Genomic DNA, 12,454 nt, shown 5'->3' on the forward strand with positions numbered 1-12,454 from the left:
TTTCCATCAGAAATATCCATGTTCAGATCCTACCTATGACACTTACTAGCTAAATGGCCAGGGGCAAATCATCTACCCTCCTCACTTATAAAATGGGAGTAATATACATAAAATAGTAACAATCAACAGCCAACCAATCAACCAATTAATCAATCAATAAGCATTTATTAAGCACTTACTATATGCTAGGCATAGTATAAAGTGCTGGAGATAAAAAAAAAAAACAGAAGACAGTCCTTGCCTTCAAGGAGCTTACAATCTAGTGGATCATGACTTGGAATCAAACATTTCCACTTCATGTCAATCAACCAATCAACAAACAATAAGTGGCTTCCTATATGGCTGACGCCATGCTAAACACCAAGCAGACAAATTTAAAAAGCAAAAACAGACTCTGCCCTCAAGGAGCTTACATTCTAACATGGAAGACAACATATCTAAATTGAAGAATTGCCTAATTCTTCTACGATTTCCTTTTGCTAAAGATTTTCTTCCTTCTTAAAAAAATCTTTTTTGTAGCTTTATTTTTCAGAGAATAAACAGGTATGCCCCAACTGGATTTTCCAGATCTTGGTTATTGCTCTGATTGCTGTCATGGTATTCTGGTAAGAAAACTCCCTCTGTACTCATTATTCTTTTTCCACCTTGTCCCTTCTTCTCTCATCCAGAAACCAATTGAGCAAGAGTTGGGTTTTCTGCGTTCCCTGGATTGTTTTTTAGGGTAGGCGGGAGAACCCCCTTGAAGCATATATTGAAGGGAAAAAAAACAGTGCTTCAGTCCTTAATTGCTGTGTTGCAGGCCTTCTCAAATACATATAGTTTATCAATGAACAAATACATGAATGCCTATTATATGGGCAGCACCATACAAGGTATTGAGTATGCTTAATTGCTTGTGCATCAATATTAAACTTATAGGCAATTCCAAAAATTGTATAGACACAAACATTTTACTAATCTTCAATATTTAATTATAACTAACATTTGTAGAGGATAGTTAGGTGGCTTAGTGGGCAGAGTGCAGGGCCTAGAGTCAGGAAGACCTGGCCTCAGACACTTACTAGCTGTGTGACCCTGGACAAATCACTTGACCTCTGTTTGTCTTGATGCCCTGGAGAAGGAAATGGCAAACCACTCCAGTATCTTTGCCAAGAAAACCTGAGGGACACTACGTTCCATGGGATCATGAAGAGTCAGACGCTACTGAACAACAACATTTATATAGCAATTACTGCATGCCAGGTACTGTCCTATCCTCACAACAACTCTAGGAGGTTATTATTATTGTCATCTTAATTTTACAGGAAACTGAGGTTAAGTGACTTGGCCAGGGTCACACAGAAGGTGTCTGAGACTGGATTTGAACTCAGGTCTTCCCTAGTCCAGTCTCAGAGCTTTGGCCACCACACCACCCAGACAGATATGGCTTATGCAGGCATATTTTTAAAAAGTTGTCCTTAGAACTCAGTAGTCACATCTTGTACAGTAGTAAAGACACAGTTTCCGTCAGTTTCATTCTCTTACTTTAGTGCTGCCTGATTTTGTTTAGTTGATTTTACAGAACAGCAGCGAAGTGTAGGAGAAAAGGGATTGGTTAGTTGCAAACTAATGACATTACCCTTTGTATTTTTGATGTTGTTAATGGCAATCACTTGCATTGTTTGCTGTGACCCAAGATGACTTCTGCACAAGTGGAGTACCACAAGACACGTCCTACAGGAAAAGGAAGAGGGTGGGCATGTAGCAAGCTAGAGGATAACAAATAGATAACTTGAGTTGGTAGCCACAGGGCATTAAAAGACAGGAGGAAATAGACATGGCTTGGTCAGAAGGAGAAGGCATGGATGGGTGGTAATCACCACTGGGGAGAAAACCCAGATTCCATTAAAGAATTATTGACTATTAAATTCCTTCTAGGTGGCAGGCATCATGTGAGGTGTTGGGGACACAGTGACAAAATGAATAGTCGCTGCCCTCAAGAAGTTTATGTTCTACTGGAGGAAAAGAATATGTATGCAGATGTTCAGTTATTTCAGTTGTGTCCAACTCTCTGTGACCCCATTTGGAGTTTTCTTGGCAAAGATACTAGAGTAGTTTGCTATTTCCTTCTCCAGCTCATTTTACAGGTGAGGAAACTGAGGCAGACAGGGTTAAGTGACTTGCCCAGGGTCACACGGCTAGTAAGCGTCTGAGGCTGGATTTGAACTCACTAAGATGAGTCTTCCTGATTCCAGGCCTGGTACTCTATCCGCTGTACCACCTAGCCACCCTATGTATACACAGATATACAAAAATGAATGCGCAGCACATACAAAGTCATTTGAGGGAGGCAAACTTTTCATTATGAAAGTTAACATAGTACAATGGAGAGTGTGCTGGATTTGGAGTCAAAGGACCTGGGTTCAAATCTCAGTTTTCCTTTTCACCTACCATCTCTGGGCCTCCGTTTTCTCATCTGCAAAATGAGGGAATTTGACTGTCCTTTCCAAGTCTAAACCTATAATACTATGAACCAATCATTATTCTTGTTAAATGGATGTTACATTGATTTCAATAGCTGCTGAAGGATGGAAAGTGATATCAGAACCTTAGACATTCTGGCATCTTGAGGCAAATTTCCAGGTGCCCCATCCTAGTTATGGCTGTGATAAGAATATTTAATCTCCTGTTTTGTCAAAGGCAGCAGCAGCCAGACCTCCTGTGAATGCTCAGAAAGAAAAGTTTCCTGAGTGTGACCCTTCATACAATTCATCCTTCGCAAATCACATGTGCGTGACATGCCTGGTGTCAAATTACTAAATAATTTTTCTTTTCTCTCTTTTCCCCCAGTGCCTTGACGATAGTCTCTCTTTATATACTTAGTTTACGAGATCGAGACCGGAACCAAAATCTTATTTCTGGGTAAGGAATTCCATTCCTGTTTCTCTTGGGGGATTAGTTGACTCATTACCTTTGCCCATTAACAGTTGTGTTTTTTTTTTAGCAATGTCACAAGCTCTCTGATGCCGGTCCTCCCTGCATTTACCACTCCAGCAGGTATGGTCCTCCACTGCAGGTATTCATTGCTTTGGCCTTCATTGTGGACAACTCAAAGCAGCCTTTCTGGTTAATCTCGGTGTCTTTCCTTCTCTCATCCCCTACCCCCTCTTCTGCAGCACCAAATACATCTCTCACAACTCCCAAGCCCTTCTTCCTGGGTCTCGAAGTCACTTTCTGTGAGATATTACCTTGTTACAATACTTATTGCTGTCCTCTGAATGAAGCCAAAAGAGTCCTAAGAAGTTCTATGGGAAAGAATATTAAGAAGGAGAAGAATATAGGCGTTGATCAATGGCAGTTTCCAGGTAAGGGGCATTCAGAGAGAAAAGGCTAAGGTTTTTCATGTCGTTTTATTCTTGCCAATTAACGGTTGGGCGGTTGATGATTTAAGAGCCAGGCTGGTGCCCCTGATATGTCAAGCCTTTAGAAAGGACCCCACCTTAGCAGCTAGGCTCAGTGATAGAAGGCTGAACTTGGAGTTGGGAAGACTTGATTTTGAAATCTTAGTAGTTAATGACTTAACATCTCCCAGCCTCAGTTTTCTCATCTGTAAAATGGAGATAATAATAGCATGTACCTCATAGATAGGGTAATTGTGCTTTTCAAATTTTAAAGTATTTTCTAAAGGCTAGATAATAGTAGTAGTAGTAGTAGACAAGTAGTAGTAGTAGAAGAGTAGTAGTAGTTGCAGAAAAGTAGTAGTAGTAGTAGTGATAGAGGAATAGTAGTAGTAAAAGAGTAGTACAGTAGTAGTAGTAGTAGTAGTAGTAGTAGTAGTAGTAATAGTAGTAGTAGTAGTGAGGGGAGGTGCATACCAGGCAAAATTGGGAAGTAGGCAAACTTTTTCTTTGGTTTCTTCACCCTGCTTTTCATCATCCTTTCCTCCCCAGTTCCGTAGCTTTCTCTCAACCCCACCTCTCAGATCTGTGGCTGTTTTAGGGTTCCTTATGTCAGGAAGAGAGAGAAGTCAAAAATGTGTGGGTGGGAATTAATTCAATATGTTGGCCTTCTGTGGAGTATTTACTTTAGATAAAAGAAATCCTTCAAAGGGATCAGTGAAAAGAATGAATCCCTAATAGTGGAATTTGAAACATCAGTGTCAGGAAGGCTAAATGGGGAGGCAGTTTTGGGGAAGTTGGGCCTTGCTAGAGAAGCGTCCCTGAAGTCATACTTTAGAAGGCCAGTCCCAATGGTCAAATGGCTCCTAGATAACAGAACATTTTTCTAGTTTGTAATTATTCCTATTAAGACTCTTTGGTCCCACTTCCAAGCGGTTACCAAGGTTGCCAATTCTATTGCTTTGCTATCTCACATCCATTTCCTTCTCTCTGCTGATGCAGCCATGACCCATGAGCACTTATAAATCTTTTCTTTCATTTCTACTGTACAATATCTAGAGATATGCAATCAGCTAGGATAGTAGTTCTGTCCTTAATGGGGCAGAGCCAAAAGCTAGCAGTTCCCTTTCCCTTGGGGAATGCCTGGACTTTGGGGTAGGCACAGGTGTTTTCCTGAAGTGACTGTTGCCCGTTCAAAGTGATTCTAGAATCTACAGAATGTCTGGGTCCTGTGACTACCAATGGAGGCACGCCTGAGAGAATAGGGAAGGGCTCAGAAGATATTGTCAAGGACACAGCTGACAATGACCTCATGCCACAGTATCATCCCCTCCCTAGCCTAGCATCATCCCTACCCAGGCCTGCGCTGTATTCAGTGGTTAAGAACTCTGTTTGCTTACAGCACAGCCCAATGAAGGAGGCTATCCCCCTGGTTATTTTTTTTTCAAGATCAGCTTAAATCCCACCTTTCACAACAGGCCTTTCCTGGTCTTCTCTCTCTCCCTTTGATGCCTTCCTCCTGGAATTATCTCCTATTTACTCTTTCTACATCTTGTATGAACACAGTTGTTTGCATGATATTCCCTCATAAGAGGTTGAGCTTCTTATTATAGCTAACATTTATAGAGCACCTACTATGATCCAGGCACTTTACTAAGCACTTTGCAGTTATTATATTATTTGGTCTTCATAACAACCCTAGGAGGTAGATGCTATTATTATTATCCCCATTTTACAGGTCAGGAAACAGAAGTGGATAGAGGTTAAGTGACTTGTCCAGGTTCATGTAGCTAATAAGTATCTGAGGCTGAATTTGAACTCTGATCTTCCTCTCTCCAGGCCCAATACTGTGTCCATTCATCACTGCCCTGCCAGGCTGCTTGAGGGCAGGGACCCTGTTTTTTTTTTCCTTTCTCTGTATCCTCAGCACTTAGCACAGTGCCTGGCAAACAGTAAGAGCTTCATAAATGCTTGTTGACTACCCTAGTGGGAAATGTACGGGGGGGGCACATAGAGAGACATAGGGAAGGCATCCAGGGACCTGGACTTCCCCTTCTCTGCCACAAAGACATCCCAACTGATTCTCTGCTCACCCTTCTTTCAACACACTCAGCTCTACAAATTGTTATATAAAGGGTCTATTTAGTGAGTCCTGGCCTGGAGGCCTGGATAGCTTTTATTTAATATATGGCCTCAGAGTCAGTGGAGCATAGTGGTTAGGAAGCCAGCCTTTGAGTCTGGAAGACCTGGGTTCAGAGTCTACTTCTTGTACATACTTGGAGGTATGACCTTGGGCAAATCATTTAACCTTTAAGTGTCTTTGGCAATTTTTTAAGATTATAAATCGCAAAGCAGCAGCTGATCTTCCTTAGTAAAACTAGAATGCCCTACACAAATGAAATGATAGTTCCAGATTTAAATACACACAGACACATGCACTCATAGGCACACACAAAACAACAAAAGAAGGCAGTCTCAGAGTAGGAGGGAGGAGGGTGCCTTCATTATGATGTCTGGCAGCAACTGCTATTTTTTGCATTTATAGCTCAACCACCCTGCCTCCTGGATTATGGTAACCCAGAAAGATTCTCCCTTTGTCATCTTAAAAAGTTCCTTTTGTCTCCAGGCTTGCTTCTAGAGAAACACCCAGAAATAATTTTGGGGATACAGCTTTGGGGACTGAGGGCTCCCAGGATTAAAGTTAGCTATTCCAACAGGCTTCTCCTGGATCAGTATGCTCAAGGGTATCCAGACTTATGACCATGTGAGGGATCATTCCCTTTCCGACCTTCCATCCCCACTTTGGGTGGGCACTGCTTGGGGCTTAAAGAAAAGGACTTCCCTTTTCCCTTTCCTGGAGTCTTCCCGCCTCCCTGGATGTCTTGAATTCTAAAAGGTGGGAAATCATGCAACCACTTCTTTTAATTAAACATTTTTGAGGTTTTAGAGACCAGTTAAAAGTGGGAGAAATTGGAACAGGATTCCAGTGAGCAAAAACTTATTAAAATAAAAAGTAAATGTAAAACAAGCTTATAAATAAGTACAAACAATTTCCTGGCTCCAAAAGCATTTTTATGAGCCTGCTTTACTCAGCAGTAATACTGGTCATAAAATAAATGAGGTGAAATCAGCATTTTGATAACCTGACCAGCACAAATCATTACTCTCCCTATGGGTGCAGATGCTGTTTATGAGTCTGCAGAATAATGAGGAGTATGTTTCAAGATGGTTATTTCACTTTTACTAAAAAAAAGAACCTCTATAAGTAAGATTAGTTGGGTCACTGGAAAGAAGACCCTTTGGTATTGAGTATCACCTCTGAAGAACCAGCTGAGTAAAGTTTCACTGGGGTTTGGGGGTGGTGAGAATATTGTTTGTTCCTCCCTACATTAAATGCCTTCTGATTCTCTTACTGAAGAAAATATTCATGACGCATAGGTGAAAGGCTTCTAAACATATTCTATACAACTTGAGCTTGGTTTAATTTTTATCCCAAACCATATTTTCTAGCTTTTTTCCCCTTATCTTCCCTTGTGCCCATCTTGCATTGAAAATATCAAAGTTTATAATGTTCTAAGTTTTGCTAAGTTCTTCACAGTTGCATGTTATGCCAAAATAACCACAATAATGATAGTTGATCTTTATTTAGCACTCTAAGGTTTGCAATGTGATTTTTTTTTTTTTGGTAAGGCAATGGGGTTAAGTGACTTGCCCAAGGTCACCCAGCTAGTAAGTGTTATGTGTCTGAGGCTGGATTTGAACTCAGGTCCTCCTGAATCCAGGGCTGGTGCTCTATCCACTGTGCCACCTAGCTGCCCCTACAATGTGTTCTATATCTGATCCCCACAACACCCCAGTGAGGTGTTGGTGTTGATTTTCACCATTTTACAAATGAGGAAACTGAGGCTGGGAACAATGAAGTGACTTGCCCAGGGTCACATGTCTAGAAAGTGTCTGAGGCAGGATTTGAATTCCCATCTTTCGTGATTCCAAGTTTAGCTCTCTGTTGCAGAAGATGAAGGAGCAGAGAAGTGTTGTCATTCATGATTCTATGCTCATCGTGAGTACTGTAAGAGGATAGGACCCAGCATGTAATGAAATGATGTTTCTTGTCACTTTTATGTGTGTGGTAGCACCAGCTTTATTATCTTTTTCAAGAAGATTCCTTTTACTTAGCTTCATAACCTGACCCTCTCCTGCCCAATATTTCCAACCTTATGTCTTACTAAGCGTCTCTTAGTCTTCTGTCCAGTGACACTGGCTTCCTGGAGATTCTACAGAGACGACCTATCATCTCTTGGCTCCAGACATTCTCTCTGGCTGTCCCCCATGCCTGGAATGCTCTCCCTTCCTCATCTCTGCCTTCTGGCTTCCCTGCCTTTCTTCAAGTCCCACCTATAATCCCTTATTCTATAGAAAACTTCTCCTATCCCCTCTTAATTCTCATGCCTTTCCTCAGTTAAATATTTCCTGTTTATCCTGGATGAAGCTTGTTCGCATATATTTGTTTGCGTGTTATCTGCCCCATTTGATTGTGAGCTCCATGAGGGCAGGGACTTTTTGCCTCTCTTTGCACTCCCCACCCCTGTACTTACCACAGTGCCCGGCACATAGTAGGCTCTTAATAAATATTGATTGGTTAAGTAGAATACTAACTCATCATCATGAGATGAAGATTAAATGTACTGACAGTTATTATTTGTAGCTTGTAGAAACTGTAATTTTTATCACCTTCTGTCTCCTTTTCTGCCACTAACACTTGAGAAATTCAAGAAACTTTGAGGAAGGAAGGGGTATTAATAACTAAAGAGACTAGGAAAGGCTTTTTGTAGGAGGTGGCATTTATGATAAGAAAAGGGGGCCACTTGGGACTCAAGGCCATTTTACGTTTTTATCTACTTAATGGGTTGCCATGGCCAAATAATCTATTGCCTTGTGGTCCAACTTCTTTATATTGAGCTAGGATGGTTCTTGGGATCAGACACAGTTTGTCACCAGGACTATAATGGAAGCCCTTCCAACTGGATAGAAAATTCCAGGGGCAGCGAGGTGGCAAAATGGATAGAGTACTGGCCCTTGGAGTCTGGAGAGCCTGATTTCAAATCTGGCCTTAGACACTTAACCCTTAACTAGCTGTGTGACCCTGGGCAAGTCACTTACCCCCGATTGCCTCGCTGGAAAGAAAAAGAAATTTCCAGAGTTGTGCTTTACTGGCAGAGTCTTTGAGAAACCAGGATCACCCCTAGTCCATTATGACCCAGGTGGCTCAGTGGATAGAGCACTGGGCCTGGAGTCAGGAAGGCATGAGTCCAAATCCACCAAATATACTTATTTGCTGTGTGACCTTGGGCAAGACACTTAACCTCTGTCTGCCTCAGTTTCTTCATCTGTAAAAGTGGGAATAAGAATAGCACCCACCTCCCAGGGTTATAGTGAGGGTCACATGAGATAATATTTATAAAAGCACTTTGTGAACCTTAAGGAGTTAAGTAAATTCTAGCGCTTGTTATTCTTATGATTATGAGTCATCTGATCAGAACTTATGTGGAGGCATCTACAAAATAGAGATGATATTGGCTGCCATTGCTGTATCATGGTGCCATTGTGAGTGGCAAATGAAATTGTATATGTAAAAGCATTTTGTGGCCTGTGGAATGCATACTTACATTATACACTAATGTTTCCAACTTGGTTTTAGGAAAGTTCAATGCACAACTCTTGCCTTCAAAACAAAGCTAGCAAATATTTTAGGATATACCTAAAAAAACCAAAACAAAACACTGCAATCACTTTAAACACAACAGATGTCTAATTTCACAGGTTCCCTGAAGGTGTGATTACTAGTGACAGAGAACTTCTCCCAGGAAGGCTGCCTCTCTTTTCAGGAACTCCCAGGGTGAACTAATCCCACCCCCCTTACAGTCAGTCAGTCAATCAACGAATAATAAGCATTAAACATTTAAGCGCCTACTTTGAGTCAAGACACTTTGCTGAGTGCTGGGGATACAAAGAAAGGCAAAAGCCGGTGTCCTGTCCAACATGTGCTAAATTAGCCTCTCAGTCCCTTAATATGCCACAGGTGAAGAAATTGCTATGTTAAGTTCATTCAATGAATGAGCATTTATGAAACATTTCCTGTATGCCAGATAGTGTGCTAAACACTGGGGGGGAAATCAAGGAAAAAGCAAAAATAATTCCTGTCTGCAAGGAGCTTACATTCTAGTAGGGGAGAGTAAATAAATAGATGGAAAGTTACCTTAGAAAGGAAGTGTCCAGCAGCAGAAGTGACCTGCTGAGTCTTGCTGCAGAAGGTAGCAGTTGGGCTGAGTGCTGAAGGAAGTCAGAAGTAAAAGAGGAAAACATCCCAGGAGCGGGAGATGGCCGGTGCATGAAGACAGGAGAAGGTGCGAGCAGCGGCAGCCTGTTCCCCACCAATAGCAAATTTGGGGATTTAGAGTCAAAGGACATCTGTGTGACCTTGGACACGTACAGGGGAAGGGAATAGTGAAAGGAATTTTTCTCTCATCCTCAGTCCTCTCTGAGCCTCTGGTTTCTCACCTGTAAAATGAGGGAATTTTTCTCAATGGTCTCAAAGGGCTCTTCTGTGAACTACTCCAGCCCCTGTGGGGGGGGGGGTAGGGTAGGGAGTGCGTGGGGAGAGGAAAGGCTCAACGAGGCCACAATAACTCAAGGAGTCAGTCCAGTCAAAAGAAAGGAAATCAAAACCAAAGAGAATCTAGCCTGAACTTTGGATGGCATGAACCAACCTGGAAACTCCCTGGGATTCGTCCCATCCCTTTTCATTGATGACAATAGAAGGAGTTAAGTTATGACAAATAATGGAAGATAAATTTAAGGAGCCATTATTTTATCTCTGTAAACCATACGGTTCTAAACCCTAGGCCGGAAAAAGATTGTTTCACATCATTGATAATAGGAGAAACCTTTGTGTTAATCATGGGTCAACTTTTAAACTATTAACCTGGGTTTCTTTTTATTAGGGAGGAAAGAGCATTTTCCCAGCTCTCTGAATGAGAGATTCAGGTGACCTGGGCTGAAAGTGACCCAGCAAAAGGCCTTCTACCCTAACCTTTGTTGTTGCTAAGGAATAAAGGCATATACAGGCTGCTGTGGAACCTGGGGAAGGGATACAGAACAAGGGTAATTCAGTTCAGGAAAATCCTTTCATCATTCTCTTCCTCTACATGTGACTGGTTCCTTTCTTCTCTCCCTCCATAGAGCATCTATTTTTTTATTTAAAAATTTAAAACTTTATTGATGCTTTTTGCTTTCAGGTGATGGTTATCTATTGATATGCTCCTCCCCAAATACTTTTTGCCTTATGACAAGGAAAAACAAACCAACTAGCAAAACCAACTCTAATTCAGTAGCTGAACATTTCACCCACATAATCCCCCATTTCTCCAACAAAAGGAGGGATGCACATTTCCTTACTCCTCGAACAATTATCATTATAGTTACATGGTCTTGGACTTCCTTTAATATTCTTTTTATTAGATAACTAGGTGGCATAGTAGTCTTGGGGTCAGGAAGACCTGAGTCCTAATCCCATCTTTAGACACCCACCAGCTGTGTCATTCTCTACAGATGAGTGCCCTCATCTGTAACAATTAATGAAAAAAATGGCACCTACTTTACAAGGTTGTTGTGAGAATTGCACAAGGTAACATGTGCAAAATACTTTGCAAATCTCAAAGTGCTATGTAAGTGCTAGCTATTAATAGGCATTTACATTTCTGTTGTTATTGTATATATTGTTTTCCTGGCTATGCTTCCTTCACTCTGCATCAGTTCACACAAATCTTTCCATGTTTCTCTGAATTCTCACTAGGGTTTTTCTCAGTAATATTTCATCACATTTGTGTACCACAGTTTCTCTACAATCAATCAACACCAGCTTTGATTCTACTTCTTTAATACTATGAAAAGGGCTACTATGAATATTTTAGCATATTTGGGACATTTCTTTTTTTTTTCTTAGAAGTTATCTGTCTCAAGGTCAAAGGATATGAACAGTTCATGCACTGTTCTTAGGAACCATCTTTCCAGAATGGACCAACCACTTTGGTGCTCTGCCAACAGTACATTAGTATGTCTGTGTTCCCATGTTCATTCTAGCATCGACTATTTCCATCATTTGTCACCGTGGCCAATTGGATAGCATCCCAGAGCTGAGATAAAATCTCAGTCTCATCTTCATTTGCATTTCTCCTGTTAGTGATTTGGAGAGTGTTTTTTCATGTGGCTGTTGGTAATTTGCAACCCTGCCAACCTTTTATCTTCTGAAAATTTATTATATGCTTTGACTTTTCGGTTGGGAGATGGCTTTCAGTCTTCCATGTTTTTGTTAATTCCCTAAATATAATGGATATCAGATCAGACTTTTGCTCAAGGTATTTAATACAATTGTACTGTCCACCTCCTTATTCTAGCATCCTGTGATTTCATTCATCCCAAAGCTTTAGTTTCACATATGTGTAGTCACCTCTATCCCTTGTTTGGTTAAGGATTCTCTCCCAAGCCACAGCTGTGAAAGGCACAGAGGGTTGATTTATGAATTGGAGTCCTAGGTAATGGTTCGGAAGGTAGGACTGAAGGAAGGAAAAGTGAGGAGCCAAGACAGGAGGACTTTGTTATCCCTTTTTTGTGTGTTCTAATGGACCTTTCAGTTTTCTCTCTGTCCTGGAAATAGTTACCTCCAGATTGCTTATTATAGCATGAAATCTAAATGTTAGCAGAAATAGTTGTTGTTCAGTTGTATCTGACTCTTCATGACCTCCTATGGGGTTTTCTTGGCAAAGATACTAGAGGAGTTTGCCATTTCCTTCTTCAGTGGATTAAGGCAAACAGAGGTTAAGTGACTTGCCCAAGGTCACAGAGCTAGTGAGTGTCTGAGGCTAGATTTGAACTCGAGTCTTCCTGACTCTAGGACCAACACTCTATCCTGATGGAGTCATGTACCTGCCTCCTCAGCCACCTATCTACCTCCAGAACAGAAACAGTAGTGTTTGACAATTATTGTTGATCTGGAATTTTAAATAGGAATTCTAGGAAGC

General features: G+C 41.2%; 1 protein-coding gene across 1 annotated transcript in view; it reads left to right on the forward strand.

The window, feature by feature from the left end:
* The window catches only part of MYRFL (myelin regulatory factor like), a 147,324-nt gene that overhangs the window by 99,786 nt on the left and 35,084 nt on the right, over positions 1-12,454 (forward strand). Inside the window, 5 exon segments of the mRNA XM_027872047.1 lie at positions 520-533; positions 535-605; positions 2,830-2,901; positions 2,984-3,036; positions 3,156-3,344. Coding sequence (XP_027727848.1) covers positions 520-533; positions 535-605; positions 2,830-2,901; positions 2,984-3,036; positions 3,156-3,344 — 399 coding nt within the window.

This window comes from Vombatus ursinus, unplaced genomic scaffold, assembly GCF_900497805.2.
Source record: "Vombatus ursinus unplaced genomic scaffold, bare-nosed wombat genome assembly UNPS02003292.1, whole genome shotgun sequence".
In the NCBI taxonomy this organism is placed as follows: Eukaryota; Metazoa; Chordata; class Mammalia; order Diprotodontia; family Vombatidae; genus Vombatus; species Vombatus ursinus.